Source organism: Anomaloglossus baeobatrachus, chromosome 1, assembly GCF_048569485.1.
Source record: "Anomaloglossus baeobatrachus isolate aAnoBae1 chromosome 1, aAnoBae1.hap1, whole genome shotgun sequence".
NCBI classification, from domain to species: Eukaryota; Metazoa; Chordata; class Amphibia; order Anura; family Aromobatidae; genus Anomaloglossus; species Anomaloglossus baeobatrachus.
In genome coordinates, this window is record NC_134353.1 from 335,834,718 (window position 1) to 335,859,920 (window position 25,203).

The 25,203-nt window shown below is 43.1% G+C and overlaps 1 protein-coding gene across 1 annotated transcript in view; it reads left to right on the top strand.

Annotated features, from left to right (window-relative positions):
- Positions 1 to 20,260, top strand: part of ANXA3 (annexin A3) — a 91,751-nt gene extending 71,491 nt beyond the window's left edge. The window contains exons 7-13 of the mRNA XM_075337665.1: positions 300 to 379; positions 4,287 to 4,343; positions 6,147 to 6,240; positions 9,252 to 9,347; positions 11,568 to 11,626; positions 11,928 to 12,050; positions 19,892 to 20,260. Coding sequence (XP_075193780.1) covers positions 300 to 379; positions 4,287 to 4,343; positions 6,147 to 6,240; positions 9,252 to 9,347; positions 11,568 to 11,626; positions 11,928 to 12,050; positions 19,892 to 19,951 — 569 coding nt within the window. The 3' untranslated portion in view covers positions 19,952 to 20,260. The remainder of the gene's footprint in view (positions 1 to 299; positions 380 to 4,286; positions 4,344 to 6,146; positions 6,241 to 9,251; positions 9,348 to 11,567; positions 11,627 to 11,927; positions 12,051 to 19,891) is intronic.
- Positions 20,261 to 25,203: the final 4,943 nt, after the last annotated feature.

Consider the following 25,203-nt stretch of genomic DNA (forward strand, 5'->3'; position numbering starts at 1 on the left):
ACACCTGAGGCTGAATTTGCACTGTAACTATGGCTAATATGCTAGCCCCAGTTACTTAGGAAATTGGATACATAAAAAAAAGAATTATTTATATGTTGAAATGCCTTTCAGATGACTCTTATCAGGTAAAAATATTTCTATCTGAAGGAGAAAAAACTTTTGAGCTGTCATTACTACGTGTATAAAAAGAAAAATGTGTCTAGTCATGAGCAGAAGAATATAGCCTTGAAGTGGTTAATTTGTACTGATTCTGTGTTTACATTAACAACTAGATGTGTTTTGTTTTTTTTTCCTTGCAGTATATAGTAAAAGCCTTGGTGATAGCATCAGCTCGGAGACAACAGGTGACTTTAGGAAAGCATTGCTGTTCTTGGCCAATGTAAGTTTGTTACTCAGCACTGTTTTACATAAAGTTTTGTTATTTTTTCCCCCTTTAAATATTTTTCTTTTTATTTTTAAAAGTGAACAATAAAATCAGGATTTTAGACTAACATTATCATTTGCCAAATCATATTCCATACAATGACTCAAATATTACTACTGGTAGCCATACACATAAGAATATACAGTAAGTTTAGCTTTGCTTTTTTTCATGCTTTAAAAGTCCATTCCTAATTTGCAAACCGGACTGCTTATGGTATTCTTTCAAAAATGGCTTTCTTTCCACTCTTCCATGCCAGATTTGTGAAGTATAAGACTAAAGGCCGCTTTACACGCTACGTTATATGAAAAGATATGTCGTCGGGGTTACATCGTTAGTGACGCACATCCGGCCTCGTTTGACATATCTTAGCGTGTAACACAAGTGAACGACTGTGAACGAGCAAAAATACTCACCTTATCGTTGCTTGTTGACACGTTGCTCATTTTTAAAAAAAATCGAACGTCCTTCTGTGCTCCGGTTGTTCATCGTTCCCGAGGCAGCACACGTCGCTTCGTGTGACACCCCGGGAACGATGAACTGCAGCTTAACTGCAGCCACCGGCAATGCGGAATGAAGGAGGTGAGCGGGATGTTTACGTCCCGCTCATCTTCGCCCCTCCGCTTCTATTGGCCGGTGGCTGTGTGACGTCGCTGTGACGCCGAACGTCCCTCCCCCTTCAGGAAGAGTATGTTCGCCGCCCACAGCGAGGTCGTACGGGAGGTAAGTACGTGTGACGGGGGTTAGAGTTTGTGCGACACGGGCAACAAATTGCCCGTATCGCACAAACGATGGGGACGGGTGCGATCGCACATGTGAACGCACAATAAATTGATACATGTAAAGCAGGCTTAGGCTACTTTCACACATCCGGTTTGAGCACTGCGGCTCAATCCGGCTGTGAAACCTATGCAACGGATGCGGCGAAAACACCGCATCCTTTGCAAAAGTTTTTACATGCGGCCGGTCCGTTTTTTTACGGTTGCAGCACGCTACCAAGCATGCGCAGTGGAAGAAACCGCATGCGGCGGCTGGATGCGTTTTTCCGCATTGCGCCGCATCCGGCGTCCATAGGCATGCATTGAAAATGCGCCGCAGCTGGCGGATGCGGCGCGATGCGGTTTTTTTTGCCGGAGCAAAAAACGCTGCAGGCAATGTTCCATCCGGCCGCGGCATCGGCTAAATCTGCCGCATGCGGCAAAAACCGGTCCGAACGCAAGCCCATGCGGCACAATACGGCACTAATGTAAGTCTATGCAAAAAAAAACGCAACCGGCGGCAAAAAAAACTGTTGCGGTTTTTCTGCAGAGTGCCGTATTGTGCCGCAGAGCAAAAACCGGATGTGTGAAAGTAGCCTTAATAGTTGTACTGTTGACAGATTGTCTCACATGAGTTGTGGATCTCCGCAAATGATGTGACCATGGGCCTTTTGGCAGCTTCTCTGATTAGTGGTGCTCTCCTTGCTTGGGATGTCCAATTAGGTGGACGGCTATGTCTTGGTAGGTTTGTAGTTGTGCCATTCTCCTTCCATTTTTGGATGCTGGATTGAACAATGTTCCATGAGATGTTCAGAGCTTGGACAGACTATTTTATTTACAACCTAACTTTGCTTTACTCTTCCCCATAGTTTGACCTTTACCTGTCTGGTGTGTTCCTTGGTTTTCATGATGCTGTTTGATCCCTAATGTCCTCACACAAACCTCTGAGGCCTTTATAGAACAGCTGTAGTTATACAGAGAAAAAATTACACACAGGTGGACTCTATTTACTAATTGTGACTTCTGGAGGCAATTGGTCACTCAGGATTTTATTTACGGGCACTTCAGGGAGCTGAATACAAATACACGTCACAATTTTCAGATTTACATTTTTAAAATATGTAGAAAACCATGTATTATTTCCTTTACACTTCACAAATACTTGCTGCTTCCTGTTGGTATGTCAAATAAAATATATTTTAAGTTTGTGGGTGTAACCTAAAAAATGTAGAAAGGTTCACTGGGTATGAACACTTATTCAAAGCACTGTAATTATGGGAACTCATGCCGTGCCACAGTTCCAGTCTTTAACCCAATAGACAGCTAAGTTCATAAGCAATGCATGGTTATACAATGTTCAAAATCATTTGTTTATTGTAGGTCCATTAGTTCTTAAACCTGTACTTCCTGAGACCTAGAGATGGATTAGTATAAACTAAAAGGTGTCTTCACCATGTGGTAAAGTGCGGTTAGGGAGCTGGTTTTCGTACACTTAATCACTGCTGGTTGCTCTTGCAGAACAGGATTAGTTCTTGCTGCAGGAATCTGTTTTGCAACATTACAGACATTATTTTTTTTTTTTTTTTTTTTTTTAAGAGACTGTAATTACAAGTCTGTAGAAATGACAACATTTAGCTTTTTTGTGGTGTTACTTTTAATTTTATACAGCGTTATTGACAATCTGTCATGTTGAAAATATTATATATATATATATATATATATATATATATATATATATATATATATATATATATATATATATATATATATATATATATATATATATATATATATATATATATATATATATATATATATATATAATATGCAGAGTAGGACATTATCAGTTTGTACACTTTGGTGGGAATAGTTTCAGTAAAATCTGTATTTTATATTTTAGTTATGAAAATCTACAGACTTTTGTATGTATGAGTCGGGTTGTCTGTCCTATTCAGTGTTAACAGTCTTCACGCTATGACTTTGCATGCGGAGGTTAGATGACCCATCAGTAGTAGGACAACCGACTGCACTCATATCAGGGATTTCAATTAATAAAATACAAGTTATACCAGATCTTTTCCAGCAAACCGATTTTATAAATTCAGGTTGGCTTTTCCTCCGTACAATGCTCTATCGGACTGCATGTACGTGATGGGTTCCCTTTAGTAGTTTTTTGTTAGTATGACTTTAAAACTAGTGAGAGCCCATGTGTCACTACTGCCTTGAAAGCCACAATAAGGAGATCTGAACCAAGATTATTGAAATGATTTTGTGACATAAGCAATTTGGAAATCACTATTTAAAACTTAGGTTTTTATTTTGCCTGTCTTGGTATCCACTGCCTGTTGTCAAGTGTAATCAGTGTCTAGTAGCAGAGACATCGATTGCCGGAAGTAGTGGTAGCTTCCTCTGTGCCGATCTGTCAGACTGCACACGGGCAGGAAGGTGACCTTTTTAATTCAAGGCCGGCAAGGCTTTGGCCAATAAGGTGAGTAATGCTTGATGAAGAGTGATGCAAAGGAAGGTACAGCTGGTACCTACAGTAATGGTAGGATGTTGATGACGAGGAACTGCCTAATGGAAAAGTGGATGACATGATAAATAGTATGAGATTCAGCACCGTTCTTAGGCACGCTCGACTGGTATGTATACTAAAATCAGTTAGATCTGCTTGTCTGTGTTTAGGGCTTCAAGACCATGCTTTTCTATCAGCTTTGTGTGAAATAGGAACTCTTTAGGGATATAGTGCTGTTTAAACTTTTTTATTAATATCAAATTCAAAAAGTTTTCACCTTTGCTGCCTGCAGTAGTTTAGTATCGGCCTTTCCATTTTTTATTTTATATTTTTTTAAGTCACACATTTTGATATCGATTTAGTGTTGTCTGGAACACGTTCTAAATGCCTAATGAATATGGTATACATAATACATTATGTATTACGGTATACATTATGGTAGGTATTCCCAGTCACATAGAAGCCCAAAGCAGATGCTGTTCTAAATTTACCATAGTAGATGAATTGAGGTATTTAGCTTTGCTTACAAAAACAAAATCAATCTCCATATACTTAATCCATAAAATTGATTCTTTTCTTTTTTTCTCTCCAGGCCAGACGTGATGAAAGTTCAAAAGTGGATGAACATCTTGCTAAAAAGGATGCGGAGGTAAATTAAGTTAGACTTTCCTCCCCTGCAGCCCTGAGCTACTGTCATGTGATAATGATATATACAGCTTACCAACCTCACTTAGCATACTAATGACTTGTAATTTCTGCTTCTTAAACAGTCCTATTTATCAAGCAGACATTTTTCACACCATGTCTGATAAGGTGAAAGCATGTTTTATTGTTTTATGCTAAGAATGGCAGATGGGTAAAGGGTTGTTCCACTACTTTCATTTTGATGACTTAGTCTTAGGATAATTCATCAATACCAGATTGGAGGGGGGACTGAGGCCAGGCATCCCCACAGATCAGTAGTTCAGTTGATGCTGGATGTTCGCAGTGATTGAGCTAAACAGCTTAGATTTGTCCACTGTTGAGAGCTGCAGATCTGCCCTTATTTGAATGAATAGGAGTAGACCTGACTGTGGCCATTGCACAGTTCATGACTGCTGATATGCCTTTTTATGGCAGTTATTAAAGAGCTTTATTCGTTAGTGCGGCTTTTTTTTTATGCCACTAAAACAAGTGAGTAACATTCCTCATAAGAGGTGAACTGCTGTGACTGGCTATATATGACAGCTGACATCCTGCTGCATCGGTCCAGATATGTTTTATCACCTGTCGGGGCCATTTCAACCCCTAGATTCTGCAACAGCGGTATGTAGATGGTTAAAAGAAGAGAGAGCACTCACTCTTTAATCCTATAAATATCCCGATATCACTGGTGACGACAGTATTTATCTAAACGTGGAGCCTCTGTTAGGAGTCTCAACACAGAAAATAGCCAGAAATCCCACCGGGAAGGACCTAGCCAAGGAGTGGCTCTTTTTAGGAGACCACCATATTAAGTGGCCCTTTTTGTCCAATATCCAACTCTTTGACGAGTTTAAAGATATATTCCCGGAAGGATATCTGGCTATTTTCTGTGTCGAGACTCCTAACAGAGGCTCCACGGACCTTTTTTGATTTGCATACTTCCCAGGGGGCAATGCACCTTTAATGGCTGACGACCGTGTTGTCTCTGGCTGGTCTCCGCGAGATCAGTGATTTTGTCTTATCTTGCAACCAATCACAGACCCTGTTAGAGTAGGTGGGCACACCTGGAAGCAGTGTGACAGCTTCTCGGAAACTCAGCAATTATAATTGTCCTGCTTTAATCCCCATTTTGCTTCCTTTTGCGGCCCATTAGCCCTTGCGAACACCATTTTATAACACTTAAATTTGAGTCCCATAGATTTATATGGGGTTTGGCACCCGGCGTCTGGTCCTGAACCAGACTGTTTTTGGAGATAGATAGAGATATATATATATATATATATATAAAGAGATATATATATATATATATATATATATATATATATATATATATATATATATATATATATATATATATATATATTAATATATTAAGATATATATATATATATATTAATATATTAAGATATATATATATATATTAAGATATATATATATATATATTAATATATTAAGATATATATATATATATATATATATATATTAATATATTAAGATATATATATATATATATATTAATATATTAAGATATATATATATATATATATATATATATAATATATATATATATATATATATATATTTATATTTTTTTTGTTAGTCTGGCCGGACCCGCTAAACCTGAATATCTGGGGGTTTGTCCATCTCAAATTATAATGTATTATCAGAAATTATTGCCTCTCCAGTTCCCATTCAAAATAAGCATATCATTTTTTTGAAAAGAACCATAACAAAAATATATATTTTGTATTCTTTTGTACTCTTCTAGATTCTGTACAATGCTGGAGAGAAAAAGTGGGGGACAGATGAGGATAAATTTATCGAAGTACTATGTTTGAGAAGCTTTTCACAGCTTAAGCTAAGTATGTAATTTTTCCTAGTCTGTTCTTTATATACCGTATTTTTCGGACTATAAGACACATCGGACCATGAGATGCACCCTGGTTTTAGAGAAGGAATATGGGAAAATAAAATTTTAAGCAAAAAATGTGGTCATGACACACGTTTATGGGGCAAGGATCTGCTGCTGACACTGTTATGGGGGTAATGTCCCCAAATTCTCTACTAAGGTACCCCATCCTGGTAATGATCCTCCTACCTTTTATATGATCCTACTGCCTTGTATATACGATATGTCGCTCATCCTGGTATAGCCCCCATCCTGCTATATACTGCCATACTGGTATGTGCTCCCATCCTGCTATATACCCCATCCTGGCATATGGCCGCATCATGCTATATACCCCATCCTGCTATATGACCGCATCCTGTGGCACACAAAAAAATTAAACATTCATACATAGCATTGCTCCTCCTCCCGTCTGTGCCAGCAGCAGCGCCGCTGACCTGTGTGGAGCCGGCCACAATCCCTGCAGCATCGCTCGTCCTCCTGTCTGTGCCGGCCGCGGCTCTGTGTGGACACGTGCGCACAGCGATGATGTCATCGCTGTGCGCATCGCTAGTCTCCACACACAGCCGCGGCCGGCACAGACAGGAGGACGAGCAATGCTGCAGGGATCGTGTCCGGTGAGTATAATGATTCACTGTACCCCGCGCTGATGAAGATACGCAGGGAGTAGTGAATATAGCCACACATGATCACTACAGGCTGTAGTTGCCAGGGGGGATCATGTCGGCCGGCTGTTTAGTATGCGCGCTTCCCCCGCCCATGAGAGATGGTGGATGGGATGATGGGCATGCATATCAAATGAGCGGGCCCACGTGGTCACGGCAGGCGCTGCACCGCAGCACCCTCATTTCCTGCAGCCCTACATTCAGACTATAAGAAGCACCCCACACTTTCCCCCAACATTTGGGGGGAAAAAAGGTGCATCTTATAGTCCGAAAAATACGGTAATCTGTTTGCTCACTGTTCACATTTGAGTCTGACGCAAACATTTTTTTTTTTGGGGCAAATGTACATTATTTACAGTAACTTAAATAATAATTGACAATCATCTGCTCACTTGGTGTGTTTTAGATATATAATCTTTATGTACAGTTCATATATAGATGGAGAAATAGTTAGGTCCAGAAATATTTGAATAATGACCGAATCGTTGTGATTTGGCCTTTTGTATGCCACTATTTTTTATTCAAAATGAAACAGCAAAGATGCAATTGAAGTGTAAACTTTCAGGTTTAATAAAAGGGGTTAAACAAAAATATCTTTTGAATCGATTAGGAATTATATCCATTTGTTGTTTTTTTTTTTTTTTTTTTTTTTTTAATAAAGTTTCCGCATTTCAGGGGCTCAAAAGTAATTTAACAAAGTAACTCTACTGTAAATGAAATGTTCAAACCATTTCTAACACTTTGTAGAGGATACTTTGGTCACGTCCATGGCTTCCAGACTTTAGACCATCATTGCTTCAATCACTGTTTCCTCCTTTGTGATGCTTTTTTTAAGCCTTTACTGCTGCTGACTTCAGTTGTTGCTTGTGTGTGGGCCTTTCTGCCTTAAGCATGTGAAATACATGCTCTATGGGGTTGAGGTCTGGGTGATTGACTCAGCCATTGCAGAATATTCCACAGCTTAGCCTTAACTCCTGGGTTGTTGTCGCAGTACGTTTGGGTCATTGTCCATCTGTTCTCTTTATTGTAGAATTAATACTGAAACGCCCACTTCCTGGAGTGTTTTCTTCACTTGGGTGGATATTGTGAAGGGTGGATTTGTTCACCATGGAAAGGATTTTGTGTTCATCACTGTTGTCTTCTGTGGACATCTAGGCTTTTTTGAGTTCCCAAGCTCACCAGTGTGCTCTCTTTTGTGCATGCTGCGTTTCTGCTATCACTCTGATGTATTTTTTTTTCCAGTGTAATGATGGTCTGTTTCTCTTCCAATGAGATGTTTTTTGACCGCATGTTGTGGATTCACAGAAACAGCTTCCAAATGCAAATGCCACAGCTGTAATCATCAGCTTCAGACAATTTACCTGCTTAATGGATGGATTAAAGGGAATTTGTCATAGTTTTTGCTACCTCATCTGAGAGCAGCATAAGGTAGAGACAGAGACCCCAATTCCAGCGATATGTTACTTATTGAGCTGTTTGTTGTCATATTGATAAAATCTCTGTTTTCTCTGCTGCAGATCTAGCAGTTCTATAGAGCTCATGAATATGCTGCACTACCTCGCAGTATGCCAAGTAGAAATCTAATGATAATCTACTGCTGATTAAACAGTGATTTTATCAAAACTGTACTAAGCAGCCCAGTAAGTGACATATCGCTGGAATCAGGATCACTGCCCCTACATTATGCTGCTCTTAAATTAGGTGGCAAAAACCTGGTGACAGATTCCTTCTTTAAAGGGAAACTATCCCATGCAGCCCATTAAAGAGCTTTTGAGATAATTGTGCAATCGCTTTTGGCCCCTTTGAAAAGGAAGCAGCTACATATTAAAGAGCTGTAACTCCTAAACCCTTACTGCAATTAGGAATTGAATACCCTAAAATTAAAACAGAGTCTGCATTTTTAACAAATATTGATTCTTCTGTTTTGGTAACAGCTAAAAGGACAAAACTTGTCACTGTCCAAATATTTCTGGACCCAGCTGTATACTGTAGATTTGTCTGAGTTTAAAGGGAACCTGTCATCAGAAATTTTGCACTAAACCTAAAAGATTCCCCCTCTGCAGCTCGTGGGCTGCATTCTAGCAATGTTCCTGTTGTTTATGTGCCCCCTTTCTGACCAAAATAAAGACTTTGTAAAGTGGTACCTTTTTGTATTCAGATCTTGATAATGGGACACGGGGGCGGGCTCTCTAGTGTCCGTTAGTATGCCTCCCTGTCGCTTTCTGATGACCGGAGAACGAGAGTGGGATAATCAATGGAAACGACTAATTTAAAGTTCTGTCCGGTTATACATCTTCAGCTTTTGATGACTATAAGAACATCTGCAATAAAACTATTGAAGAGAGCATCAAGAGTGAGATGTCTGGTCACCTGGAAGATCTGCTGCTTGCAATAGGTAATCTACCAAATATGCTGAATGTTTATTACCTACAATGCATTTTTTTTCTCCCCTTCTTTTTTTTTAAAGACGTAGCCATAAGAGGTGTTTTAGATCTTTTTTGCAGGACAGGTTGTGCTTTTGAATGACACCATTCATTTTACCATGTGAGTTACAAAAAAGTCAACAAAGCACCATTCTACAATTTTTTGGGGGGGGTGATAGGAGGGAGGAAAGTTTGTATTAAAGGCAATCAGTGTGCAATAAAAATGATATGACAGTATGGTTCTCAAAGTTCATATGTTAAAGGCAATACCAGCCTTGCATGTTTTTTCTTTAATAATTATTTATTTGTTTTAAAAGTTCTCACGTTCAAAAGATAGGGGGATGACTTTTGGATCTCTGGAAGTTAGATTATCGTGGCCCCCATTGATCCCGAAAACTGGGGTTCCTCTGTCCCCTGACTGAATGGATCACAGGTTGATCCTGTGCACTACCGAACCATTCATTCTTAGTTAGCATTACTGGATATTGCTGATCCTTAACATTCCAATTAGAATCTATATGAGCAGTGTGATGATTGACCTCCACTACATTTGGTTCTCAAGATCTGATATATATAACTTGAACAGCTAACAGAAATCATTTATGATCTCGTGCTGTAATGTCTTTATACTCTTTTATTTCCTCCACTGTCCAGGAGCTGTGGTATGATCAGATCATGTTCCTGTACGGTCAGACACGGCCATTACACACTATATGTTACAAAATTGCATTAAAGTGCCTCCATTGAGTGTCAAATACTAAGTGTTGTTTTACGAAAGTGTTTATTTTCTTAACTGTGAAAGTATATTAGGAATCATTTTATTTTTCAGGTTACAATTGTGTAAGTCAAACGTGTAATAATTGTCCCTAAACACCTAGCAGCAAAATAAGCAATAAATCAGTGTCACATGGTGCATTGAATTTGTTTAATTGCATATTGTAAAAATGGATTAAATTGCATTTAAATGTGTGGGTTGTTTTTAAATATGATTTTCAAATGTGCATTTGAAACTGCAATCTTGGCAAAAACTGTTTAGCAGTGTGTTGAAGTAGCCCAAGGCCACATCCACATGTTTATTTTTGTGGAGTTTTTTTGCCCCTAGTATTTGTAAGCCAAATCCAGCAGTGGGTGAAATATGCAGAAGTGGTGCCCAGTTCTGAATTGTTCCACTCGTGGTTTTGACTTACAAATACTTGGGTAAAAAAAAAACACGCCTCAAATGGCCTAAGGCTATGTGCCCACGCTGCGGATTTCTCGCGGATTTTGCCGCGGATTTACCGCGGATTTCCTGAAAATATGCAGCAGCGGCACTTCCCAGCCATTTCAATGGCATTTTAGAAATGCTGTGTCCATGCTGCGGATTTTTCCGCGGCGGATTTGCCGCGGATTTTGATCCGGAAAAATCTGCAGCATGTGAATTATTGGTGCGGATTTTGGGTATAGAATGGGGAAAAAAAATAAAAAATCCGCGGCAATTTCGCTGTAAATCCGCGGCAAAAAAAGTGCGGATTTGCCGCGAAAGTCGCGGATTTTCATGCAGAAAAATCCGCAGCAACATTCTACCGTGGACACATAGCCTAAGAGTGCTGCTTGGATGATATGTGACAATTCCTTGGCTCCCTCTACATGCCAGCTTTTTTCATTTCAGAACTTTTTTAGACTGAATGTGCAGCACATCCTAATCAATCCTAGAAGTGAGTGTGCAGAGGGTGGAAATAATAGAAATAAGGTGCCCAGCTCATTAAATCAAACGTTACACATTCCAGTCTTATGGATGAGTGTTCTGTAGTAAGATGTGCTTAATTCATTAGGTGACGCACACCACTTAATGAATCAGGCACACCCCATCACTGGCATGCAGCTCTGCCAAAAATGTTCCTCTATTCAGGGATTGGAATTATATTACGGTGTATGGGTAGCCTACCACTTTTCATGACTTTGATGAGTAGTCTATACCATGCACCATCCCTCTCCAGCTCCACCTCCTTTAGCGAGTGGTGTAGCTAGCCAAAATTGGTGTGAAAACGCCAAGTAACAATTTTTTGGTTACTTTTAAAAGTGCCAGAATTCTGGCAAAAATACCTTTTATGATGCGGACCCAATGTGCGATGTTCTTTCCCAGGACCATCTGTTGCCCCTTTATTTGGCATGGTTATACTGTGAAAAATAATTATTTTATCTATTTGTTACAGTGAAATGTGCACGGAGCACTCCTGCTTTCTTTGCGGAAAGACTCCACAAAGCTATTAAGGTGAATATTTGGAAATTGCATTTTCCAGATTTTAGGAGAATACAAGAATTACCTTTTTAACCTGCTCTTGAAATTTTTTTTTTTTTGTTTTGAAGCAGAAAAAACTTATACAGATAGAAATCTATAAGAAATCATGTATTTACCAATGTGTCCATAAAGAATATTGTCTGTCCGTGATTTTTTGATTAAAGATAAAAAGTCAAGTTGGCAACCCTGGGAGAATGTAGTAATGTGGTGTTGGTCATTTTAATCTGTGATAGATATCTCTATCTATATCTAAAATATTTTTCTTTTTTTGCAGGGTGCCGGGACTGATGAATTTACTTTGACAAGAATAATGGTCTCGAGATCAGATATTGATCTTGTAGATATCCGTGCAGAATACAAGAAGCTTGCTGGGGAATCTTTATATTCTGCTATTAAGGTATGTGTGTCCTCTAAGTTTAGATTCCTCAGACATCTAATATTACTCAAAAATAGGTTACAACTAGTGTTGAGCGGACCCGGATCCGCAAAATCCGGATCTGCACGGTTTGAGCGTCCGATCAGAGTCCGACCAGTACCCCGGATTCGGGGTGCACGATCCGGATCCGGGTTTTTGGGGGTTTTTTTGGTTTTTTTTTTTTGTTTTATTTTCACTCACTCACTCACTCACACTCTCTCTCTCTCTCACTCACTCTCTCGTGTCCCGGATCCGGCTCCCCATTGATTTATATGGCCGCGGATTCCGGATCTGATCCGGACCTCTGCGGCAACCCGATCCGGATCCCACGGACCCGGATTATGGCTGATCCGCTCAACTCCAGTTACAACTTAATCTGATTAAATAAATTAATAGACGAGCAAGACTAGTAGCAGAACAATGTAGCAATATTTCAGCCATATAGACTGACATGGCCATTTTCCATTTGTTTGTCCCTCACCTTCTTCCACGAGCCATAACTTTTTGTCTTTTTTTTTTTTCCCCCCATTGACATAGCCTTATAACAGCTTGTTGTTTTTTGTTTGTTTTTTTTGCGAGACAAATCTACTTTCTTTGTCGCTCCATTGGGAGACCCAGACAATTGGGTGTATAGCTATGCCTCCGGAGGCCACACAAAGTATTACACTAAAAGTGTAACGCCCCTCCCCTTAAGCCTATACACCCCCCGTGCTCACGGGCTCCTCAGTTTTTATGCTTTGTGCGAAGGAGGCAGACATCCACGCATAAGCTCCACAACTTAGTCAGCAGCAGCTGCTGACTAGGTCGGATGGAAGAAAAGAGGGCCCATAACAGGGCCCCCAGCATGCTCCCTTCTCACCCCACTTTGTCGGCGGTGCTGTTAAGGTTGAGGTACCCATTGCGGGTACACAGGCAGGAGCCACATGCTGTTTTCCTTCCCCATCCCTTAATGGGCTCTGGGTGAAGTGGGATCCGGATCGGTCTCCAGGCACTGGGACCGTGCTCCCTCCGCAGCCTCTGGGAATCTGCAGGATAGGAGCTGGGTATCGTCAGGGACAAGGCCCTGCTACTATGAGGTACTCTGTGTCCCCGTGGGGACCGCGCATGGAGCGCTGGTGCCATACACATTACAGCACTGCTGGGTGTGTTAGTGCGCCGGGGACTACCGTGCATGGAGCGCTTGTGCCATACACATTGCAGCACTGCTGGGTGTGTTAGTGCGCCGGGGACTACCGCGCGGCCGCGCTCATTGCCGGCCGCGCTTATAACTTTAGTCCCCGGCTTCTGCGGCCTAGTGTCGTATATTCCCGCCCACAGGCCTGCCAGTCAGGGGAAGGGCGGGACGCTGCACAGATAGTCAGCGCTGAGGGCTGGAGCATACATTAGTATCCTCCTCCCTCCTCACTCAGTACACTGGGGCACTGGATTCTCGCACTTTTCTTGGGCACACCCACGGTCCCCTCCTCCCCACAGAACGCCGGCAGCCATTCCTGTCAGCGATTCAGACGCTGGAGAAGAGAGACAACACAGGGAGACCCAGGCAGGGAATCTGGTGATCACACAACCGCTCTGAGCGGTCGGTAAGCAGGCCCCACTGAGTACCGAAGTGTGTGTGTGTGTGTGTGTGTGTGTATGTATGTATGTATGTATGTATGTATGTATGTATGTATGTATGTATATATATATATATATATATATATATATATATATATATATATATATATATATATATATATATATATATATATATATATATATATATATATATATATATATATATATATATATATATATATATATATATATATATATATATATATATATATATATATAATATATATATTTGCACTGTGCGGTCGCTCTATTGATTTTTGGCTATATACCCTCCTGTTGTTCTCAGAGGAGACAACATGTCATCCGCAAAAGGCAAGGGTGCCAAAGCACAGGAGTACTTTGCAACCTGTACCTCATGTAAAGCTGTACTACCGGCAGGTTCCACTGACCCTCATTGTGTGCAATGCTCGGCCCCTGTGGCACTTACTCAGCCGGAGCTGGTGACCCAGGTGGAACCACCTGCTACCACTGTCCAGGTGACAGGGACGGAGTTTGCAGCCTTTGCTGACAAACTGTCTGAAAATATGGACAAATGGTCTGCTAAAATACTGGAAGCATTACAGTTCAGACCGGTTATCCAGGCCCCGGGCACTGTCCAATCCTTGACCCCTGGTCCCCCTCAATTGGAACAGCAAAGTGCCCCTGGGGTAACCCATAGGTCCCAGGGTGAGGTCTCTGACACGGACCGCAGTCCCAGGCCGCCCAAGCGGGGTCGCTGGGAAATTCCCTCCACTTCATCACACTGTTCAGGGTCCCAGCAGGGGGACTCTCTGGAGGATGAAGCGGAAGTATCAGATCAGGATTCTGATCCTGAAGCCGCTCTCAACCTAGATACACCTGAAGGTGACGCAGTAGTGAATGATCTTATAGCGACCATCAATCAGGTGTTGGATATTTCTCCCCCAGCTCCTCCAATTGAGGAGTCTGCTTCTCAGGAGAAATTCCGTTTCAGGTTTCCCAAGCGTACATTAAATATGTTTCTGGATCACTCTGACTTCAGAGAGGCAATCCAGAAAAATCGAGACTGTCCAGACAAGCGTTTTTCCAAGCGCCTTAAGGACACACGTTATCCCTTCCCCCCCGAGGTTGTCAAGGGCTGGACTCAGTGTCCTAAGGTGGATCCTCCAATCTCCAGACTGGCGGCTAGATCCATAGTTGCAGTGGAAGATGGGGCTTCACTCAAAGATGCCACTGACAGACAGATGGAACTATGGTTGAAATCCATCTATGAAGCTATCGGCGCGTCTTTTGCTCCAGCATTCGCAGCCGTATGGGCACTCCAAGCTATCTCAGCTTGTCAGGCGCAGATTAATGCACTAACACGTACATCTGCCCCGCAAGTGGTGTCCTTAACCACTCAGGCGTCGGCGTTTGCGTCCTACGCCATTAATGCTATCCTGGACTCGGCGAGCCGTACGGCGGTGGCATCCGCCAATTCGGTGGTACTCCGCAGGGCCATGTGGCTACGTGAATGGAAGGCAGACTCTGCTTCCAAAAAGTTTTTAACCGGTTTGCCATTGTCTGGCGACCGCTTGTTTGGTGAGCGATTGGATGAAATCATTAAACAATCCAAGGGAAAGGATTCATCCTTACCCCAGTCCAAACCAAACAGACCTCAACCACGGAAGGTACAATCGAGGTTTCGGTCCTTTCGGACCGCGGGCAGGTCTCAATTTTACTCGTCCAAAAGGCCTCAGAAAGATCAGAGGAACTCCGATGCGTGGCGGTCTAAGTCACGTCCTAAAAAGACCGCCGGAGGAACCGCTCCCAAAGCGGCCTCCTCATGACTTTCGGCCTCCTCAAACCGCATCCTCGGTCGGTGGCAGGCTCTCCCGCTTTTGCGACGCCTGGCTGCCACAAGTAAAAGACCGATGGGTGAGAGACATTCTATCTCAAGGTTACAGGATAGAGTTCAGCTCTCGTCCTCCGACTCGATTCTTCAGAACATCTCCGCCCACCGACAGAGCCGAGGCTCTTCTGCAGGCGGTGTGCACTCTGAAGGCGGAAGGAGTGGTGATCCCTGTTCCTCTTCAGCAACGGGGTCACGGTTTTTACTCCAACTTGTTCGTGGTGCCAAAAAAGGACGGATCCTTCCGTCCCGTTCTGGACCTAAAACTGCTCAACAAGCATGTGAAAACCAGGCGGTTCCGGATGGAATCGCTCCGCTCCGTCATCGCCTCAATGTCCCAAGGAGATTTCCTGGCATCAATAGACATCAAAGATGCTTATCTCCACGTACCGATTGCACCAGAGCATCAGCGCTTCCTGCGTTTCGCCATAGGGGACTAACACCTTCAGTTCGTGGCACTGCCTTTTGGCCTGGCGACAGCCCCACGGGTCTTCACCAAGGTCATGGCAACAGTGGTGGCAATCCTACACTCTCAGGGACACTCGGTGATCCCTTACTTAGACGATCTGCTTGTCAAGGCACCCTCTCAAGGGGCATGCCAACACAGCCTGAACATTGCTCTGGAAACTCTCCAGAGTTTCGGGTGGATCATCAATTTTCCAAAGTCAAATCTGACACCGGCCCAATCACTGACATATCTTGGCATGGAGTTTCATACTCTCTCAGCGATAGTGAAGCTTCCGCTGAACAAACAGCGTTCACTACAGACAGGGGTGCAATCTCTCCTTCAAGGTCAGTCACACCCCCTGAGGCGCCTCATGCACTTCCTAGGGAAGATGGTGGCAGCAATGGAGGCAGTTCCTTTTGCGCAGTTTCATCTGCGCCCACTTCAATGGGACATTCTTCGCAAATGGGACAGGAAGTCGACGTCCCTCGACAGGAACGTCTCCCTTTCTCGGGCAGCCAAAGCTTCCCTTCAGTGGTGGCTTCTCCCCACTTCTCTGTCGAAGGGGAAATCCTTCCTGCCCCCATCCTGGGCGGTGGTCACGACGGACGCGAGCCTGTCAGGGTGGGGAGCGGTCTTTCTCCACCACAGGGCTCAGGGTACTTGGACACAGCCAGAGTCCTCCCTTCAGATCAATGTTCTGGAGATAAGGGCAGTGTATCTTGCCCTAAAGGCGTTCCAGCCGTGGCTGGAAGGCAAACAGATCCGAATTCAGTCGGACAACTCCACAGCGGTGGCATACATCAACCACCAAGGCGGGACACGCAGTCGGCAAGCCTTCCAGGAAGTCCGGCGGATTCTGCTGTGGGTGGAAGCCACAGCCTCCACCATATCCGCAGTTCACATCCCGGGCGTAGAAAACTGGGAAGCAGACTTTCTCAGTCGCCAGGGCATGGACGCAGGGGAATGGTCCCTTCACCCGGACGTGTTTCAGGAGATCTGTTGCCGCTGGGGCAGGCCGGACGTCGACCTAATGGCGTCCCGGCACAACAACAAGGTCCCGACATTCATGGCACGGTCCCAAGATCACAGAGCTCTGGCGGCAGACGCCTTAGTTCAGGATTGGTCGCAGTTTCAACTCCCTTATGTGTTTCCTCCTCTGGCACTGTTGCCCAGAGTGTTACGCAAGATCAGGGCCGACTGCCGCCGCGCCATCCTCGTCGCTCCAGACTGGCCGAGGAGGTCGTGGTACCCGGATCTGTGGCATCTCACGGTCGGCCAACCGTGGGCACTACCAGACCGACCAGACTTGCTGTCTCAAGGGCCGTTTTTCCATCTGAATTCTGCGGCCCTCAACCTGACTGTGTGGCCATTGAGTCCTGGATCCTAGCGTCTTCAGGATTATCTCAAGAGGTCATTGCCACTATGAGACAGGCTAGGAAACCAACGTCCGCCAAGATCTACCACAGGACGTGGAAAATATTCCTGTCGTGGTGCTCTGCTCAGGGTTTTTCTCCCTGGCCGTTTACCTTGCCCACTTTTCTGTCCTTCCTTCAATCCGGATTGGAAAAGGGTTTGTCGCTCGGCTCCCTTAAGGGACAAGTCTCTGCGCTCTCTGTCTTTTTTCAAAAGCGCCTAGCCAGGCTTCCACAGGTACGCACGTTCCTGCAGGGGGTTTGTCACATCGTCCCTCCTTACAAGCGTCCGTTGGAACCCTGGGATCTGAACAGGGTGCTGTTGGTTCTTCAGAAACCACCGTTCGAGCCAATGAGGGATATTTCTCTCTCACGCCTTTCGCAGAAGGTGGTTTTCCTAGTAGCAGTCACTTCACTTCGGAGAGTGTCTGAGCTAGCAGCGTTGTCGTGCAAAGCCCCTTTCCTGGTGTTTCACCAGGACAAGGTGGTCCTGCGTCCGGTTCCGGAATTTCTCCCTAAGGTGGTATCCCCCTTTCATCTCAATCAGGATATCTCCTTACCCTCTTTTTGTCCTCATCCAGTTCACCAATGTGAAAAGGATTTGCACTTGTTAGATCTGGTGAGAGCACTCAGATTCTACATTTCTCGTACGGCGCCCCTGCGCCGCTCGGATGCACTCTTTGTCCTTGTCGCTGGCCAGCGTAAAGGGACACAAGCTTCCAAATCAACCCTGGCTCGGTGGATCAAGGAACCAATTCTCGAGGCTTATCGTTCCTCGGGGCTTCCGGTTCCCTCAGGGCTGAAGGCCCATTCTACCAGGGCCGTGGGAGCGTCCTGGGCCTTGCGTCACCAGGCTACGGCTCAGCAGGTGTGTCAGGCAGCTACCTGGTCGAGCCTGCACACTTTCACGAAACACTATCAGGTGCATACCTATGCTTCGGCAGATGCCAGCCTAGGTAGGCGAGTCCTTCAGGCGGCGGTTGCCCACCTGTAGGATGGAGCCGTTTACGGCTCTATTATGAGGTATTATTTACCCACCCAGGGACTGCTTTTGGACGTCCCAATTGTCTGGGTCTCCCAATGGAGCGACGAAGGGAATTTTGTTTACTTACCGTAAATTCCTTTTCTTCTAGCTCCAATTGGGAGACCCAGCACCCGCCCCTGTTTTTTTGTGTACACATGTTGTTCATGTTGAATGGTTTCAGTTCTCCGATATTCCTTCGGATTGAATTTACTTTAAACCAATTTATAATTTTTTCCTCCTTCTTGCTTTTGCACCAAAACTGAGGAGCCCGTGAGCACGGGGGGTGTATAGGCAGAAGGGGAGGGACGTTACACTTTTAGTGTAATACTTTGTGTGGCCTCCGGAGGCATAGCTATACACCCAATTGTCTGGGTCTCCCAATTGGAGCTAGAAGAAAAGGAATTTACGGTAAGTAAACAAAATTCCCTTCTTTGAATGATAAAATAAATTATATCATGTTATGTAATGGAAAGCTAAAAAAATAATTCCAAGTGCTGCAAGATTGCAAAAAAAAGTGCGATTCCATAACTTGTTTGGGGGGTTTTATTTATAGCATCATACAGTAAAAATTACCCAGAAACATAACTTTCCAAGACGTAACCCTTTCAATTTTTTGTCAATTATTTTTGTGCACTGACGCAATGTTTTCATCAATACAATTTTCAGGTAGATACAATGTTTTGATTCCTTTTTTTGTGCTTTGCACCATAAGAAAAAAAAAAACATCCTGCCATTTTAGTTTCTTTTTTTTCCCATTATGCCGTTTACTGATCGGGTTAATTTCCCATCTTGATGGATCAGACCAACTTCTACAAAGTGTATCTTTTTCTTATTTCGGTTTCTTTTTTTCTTCTTTATTAATACATTGCAGCATCTTTAGATTCTCTATGCATACACATTGACCCAGTTTAAGTGCAAGTATAAAAGCATAGAAATGATGGGCATGATAATTTAGAAAGCCTCAGTGCTGCCTGCTTCTGCCATGTAACCCGTATGCATTTTATATTTAGTGACAGCCTCTTACAATAATATTTTAAGTGCCATACCAGCCTCCTCGAGTCAAAGATATAATTAATAACCTTTCTAATATCCACTCTGTTTGGAAGTCTGGTGCACATGTATGGTGCAGGTATAAGTTTTACTCCAGCAGTGATCAGAGCCAACTCCAATCACTGCTGTTTAACTTCTTAAAGTGAACAGGACATACTTAATGAAAGCGATCCCCGTGGCTATTGACACTCTGAACTTTAAGTTGAAGAAAGAAACCTTTGAAAAACGCATGTAAATTAATTTTTGAAGTATGCAATTTGGATGAGAAGAGGTTATACACAATTTCACTAAGGAATATATTTAGGGTGGAGAAAATGAGCTGTGTAACAATGCCTGGGTGTGCGCTATAAAACACACTATTGTTTAATACCTTCTGAGATTACATGTATTTTATAGTCCTATAATGTTTCCATTTGTCTTTTGCAGTCCGACACCTCAGGGGATTATGAGGCAGCGCTGCTGAAGCTCTGTGGTGGGGACGACTGAAATGACTCGTAATTGATTACTATGACTAAGAAAGAAGAATCTTACTACCAGAGACAATTTTATGTATTGTGCTCCTGTTGCAAGTTAACACTCTCATTGCAGAACAACTGCTAAATAAACTACAATATCACTATATCACTGCAGTGTAGCCAGACACTATATTGTTATTTCTCTTCAGTACTCTTGTTTACTATAACCGTTATTTTGTATAATAACAATGAAATAAGGACTAAAACTCTGTTAATAGTGTTTGATAACATGTTAAATATAATTATACTCCACCCTATTAAAAGACACACTTCTAATAAATTTGTACATGCTTGAGTTTTTATTCATTGCTTAGGAGTGTTTGGTATTAGCCATATTTAATATACTGTGGTAACACTAGTGATACAGTACATTTATGGACCTATTGGTATCTGCAATTTGTTATTTTAATCAGGGCCGGCTCCAGGTTTTTGTGGGCCCTGAGCAAAAGAGTCTCAGTGGGCCCCATGCACATGCAGACCTGCACATACACAGATACATACACACACAGGCATACGTACATCTACGTATTTGAAGACCAATTCACAAAAATACATATAAAGAGACATAAATCTATACAGTCATATACACTTACATATAGATACAGATGACATACATGCACGCACACGCGCGCACACGCACGCACGCGCACACACACACACATTTAGAGATATTAATATGGGGAAGCCGGCAGCAGCCTCAATCACCTCGTCACGTGTCCGTTCAGCTCCTCCCGGGCATGGGGCTGTGCAGGCCCCTACGTGATGGACGTCACTAACAGACATGGCCACACACACCGTGGACACTGACACTGCTGCATGTACATCACAGGAGTGGCTAGGGGCATAGATATTACTGGGGGGCATACATGTTACTGAAATGCATACATATTACTAGGTGACGCATAACATTACTGGGTTCCATAGATGTTACTGGGGTAGCATACGGCTCTGGGGGGCACACACATTACTAGGGTGAGGGGCTACACACAAAGCTCTGGTGTGGCAGCACATACAGCTCAAGGGGGGCACATACTGCTCTGATAAGGCCCATACAGCTCAAAGGGGCCCATACAGCTCGGGGGGAGGGGCACATAGAGATCAGGAAAGGGGTGTTCCATACAGATCGGGGGTGTGTGGAACATACAGTGCAGGATGACATATGCTGTGCTCAGTGTGCTGGGGGATGCTGGCTGGCTCCTGTTCATCTGTGTGACTGGAGCACACAGTGCGGTGGCTCCACCCACAGATTAACTTCAATGTAGGAGCATTCAGCAGTGAAGGCTTTGTGCCAGTGTGGATTAAAGGGTCAGCAGGAACACTTCAGTCCCCGGAACTCTGAGCCTGGGGCCCACAGAACTGAAGACTGCAAGAGAGCCCCCCCCTGTTGCCCAGGGCCCCGACACTTGCCCGGGTGTGCCGGCCCTAATTTTTATGAACCAGAAAGCATAGAATAACCTCTGATTTGGTGTCTCATTTAAAACGTACAGTTAGGTCCAGAAATATTTGGACAGTGACACAATTTTCGCGAATTGGGCTCTGCATGCCACCACATTGGATTTGAAATGAAATCTCTACAACAGAATTCAAGTGCAGATTGTAACGTTTAATTTGAAGGTTTGAACAAAAATATCTGATAGAAATTGTAGGAATTGTACACATTTCTTTACAAACACTCCACATTTTAGGAGGTCAAAAGTAATTGGACAAATAAACCAAACCCAAACAAAATATTTTTATTTTCAATATTTTGTTGCAAATCCTTTGGAGGCAATCACTGCCTTAAGTCTGGAACCCATGGACATCACCAAACGCTGGGTTTCCTCCTTCTTAATGCTTTGCCAGGCCTTTACAGCCGCAGCCTTCAGGTCTTGCTTGTTTGTGGGTCTTTCCGTCTTAAGTCTGGATTTGAGCAAGGGAAATGCATGCTCAATTGGGTTAAGATCTGGTGATTGACTTGGCCATTGCAGAATGTTCCACTTTTTTGCACTCATGAACTCCTGGGTAGCTTTGGCTGTATGCTTGGGGTCATTGTCCATCTGTACTATGAAGCGCCGTCCGATCAACTTTGCGGCATTTGGCTGAATCTGGGCTGAAAGTATATCCCGGTACACTTCAGAATTCATCCGGCTACTCTTGTCTGCTGTTATGTCATCAATAAACACAAGTGACCCAGTGCCATTTGAAAGCCATGCATGCCCATGCCATCACGTTGCCTCCACCATGTTTTACAGAGGATGTGGTGTGCCTTGGATCATGTGCCGTTCCCTTTCTTCTCCAAACTTTTTTCTTCCTATTATTCTGGTACAGGTTGATCTTTGTTTCATCTGTCCATAGAATACTTTTCCAGAACTGAGCTGGCTTCATGAGGTGTTTTTCAGCAAATTTAACTCTGGCCTGTCTATTTTTGGAATTGATGAATGGTTTGCATCTAGATGTGAACCCTTTGTATTTACTTTCATGGAGTCTTCTCTTTACTGTTGACTTAGAGACAGATACACCTACTTCACTGAGAGTGTTCTGGACTTCAGTTGATGTTGTGAACGGGTTCTTATTCACCAAAGAAAGTATGCGGCGATCATCCACCACTGTTGTCATCCGTGGACGCCCAGGCCTTTTTGAGTTCCCAAGCTCACCAGTCAATTCCTTTTTTTCTCAGAATGTACCCGACTTGATTTTGCTACTCCAAGCATGTCTGCTATCTCTCTGATGGATTTTTTCTTTTTTTTCAGCCTCAGGATGTTCTGCTTCACCTCAATTGAGAGTTCCTTAAACCGCATGTTGTCTGGTCACAGCAACAGCTTCCAAATGCAAAACCACACACCTGTAATCAACCCCAGACTTTTTAACTACTTCATTGATTACAGGTTAACGAGGGAGACGCCTTCAGAGTTAATTGCAGCCCTTAGAGTCCCTTGTCCAATTACTTTTGGTCCCTTGAAAAAGAGGAGGCTATGCATTACAGAGCTATGATTCCTAAACCCTTTCTCCGATTTGGATGTGAAAACTCTCATATTGCAGCTGGGAGTGTGCACTTTCAGCCCATATTTTATATATAATTGTATTTCTGAACATGTTTTTGTAAACAGCTAAAATAACAAAACTTGTGTCACTGTCCAAATATTTCTGGACCTAACTGTATATGTAAGGCCTATTTCAAATATGCATGTTTTAAACAAGTATGTGAAAAATGGTACTAGTCTCAAGGTTTCAGTTTAGTGTACAGTGAGGGTTAAAGATGACACACTGATGGTAAAGAGATTTTCACCTATGGCTGAAGAAATGACGCTTCTACTATACTTTTCAATGTTAAACAATTAAATTACGCACGCTGATGTACTCAGTGTGATCTACGTGTTTTTCACAGACCCATAACTTGTATTGGTCTTTTTCATCTGTGCTGTGTGAAAAAAAAAAAAAAGACATGTCTTTGTTTTTACAAGGTCCATACAAAATTCACACAAACATGTAAATGGCACTATAGGTTATAAAGGGTACAAATGGTATAGTCAAAAAATTGATACCACACATACTGGAAACACAGATACAGTGTGGAAAAAGAAAAGTATTTAGTCAGCCACCAATTGTGCAAATTCTCCCACTTAAAAAGATGACATCATGACCACTGAGAGACAAAATGAGAAAACAAATCCAGAAAATCACCTTGTCTGATTTGGAAAGTTTTTTTTTTTTTGCACATTATGGTGGAAAATAAGTTTTTAGTCATCTAAAAACATGCAAGATTTCTGACTCTCACAGACCTGTAACTTCTTCTTTAAGAGGCTCCTCTCCTGCTCCACTCATTTCCTATAGTAATGGCAACTTTTTGAGCTTATCAGTATAAAAGACACCTGTCCACAAACGCAAACAGTCACACGTTAAGGCCGGTGTCCCACTTGCGATTGCCTCCACAGCCTAAACTCCACTATGGTGAAGACCAAAGAGCTGTCAAAGGACACCAGAAACAAAATTGTAGCCCTGCACCAGGCTGGGAAGACTGAATCTGCAATAGGCAAGCAGCTTGGTGTGATGAAATCAACTGTGGGAGCAATAATAAGAAAATGGAAGACCTCCATGACCACTGTTAATCTTCCTCAATCTGGGATAAAAAAAAAATCACTAGAATGGTGAGCAAAAATATCAGAACCACACTGGGGTGACCTGCATAGAGCTGGGACCACTGTAACAAAGGCTACCATCAGTAACACACTACGCCGCCAGGGACTCAGATCCTGCAGTGCCAGACGTGTTCCATTGCTTAATCCAGTACATGTCCGAGTCGACTAATCCGTGTACATGAAAGAATGAATAGGGCCACGTATCATGAGATTTTGAGTTCAAAGTTCCTTCGATCAGCAAGGGCATTGAAGATGAAACGTGGCTGGGTCTTTCAGCACGATAATGATCCCAAGCACAGCGCCAGGACAACGAAGGAGTGGCTTCGTAAGAAGTATATGAAGGTCCTGAATTGGCCTATCCAGTCTCCAGATCACAACCCCATTGAAAACCTTTGAAGGGAGTTGAAAATCCGTGTTGCCCAGCGACAGAGGAGATTTGCATGGAGGAATGGGCCAATATACCACCAACAGTGTGTGCCAACCTTATGAAGACTTACAGAAAATGTTTGACCTCTGTCATTGCCAACAAAGGATATATAACAAAATTTTGAATTAACTTTTATTATTGACCAAATACTTATTTTCCACCATAATTTGCTTATAAAATATTGCCAAATCAGGCAAGGTGATTTTCTGGATTTGTTTTCTCATTTATTCTCTCATAGTTGTGGTCTACCTATGATGTCAATTACAGGCCTCGCTCATCTTTTTAAGTGGGAGAACTTGCACAATTGGTGGCTGACAAAATACTTTTTTTTTTCTTCTATAAAGCCCACCGCACGACTGTTGGGAAAGTATTATAAAGTGTTTTTATGTTATACCCCCGGCCTGGGCTCTTATATACAGCATGTTAGAATGCTGTATACAAGAGCCCAGTGGTGGTGGCCACAGCTTTATAGTCCAAAAAAGTGGTGACAGGTTCCCTTTTAAGGCTGGACTCACACGAGCGTATGGCATCCGATGCGAGAGCATCGGATGCGATATGCTAATGTCCCCCGGCTCAGGCTCTGCTGCGAGCGTGAACCGGGTGTCATGCGACTGTAACCCGATCTTGCGATCGGGTCACAGCTGTGAAGCTGAGTGCAGGCGCTGCGGAGGAGAGGGAGGG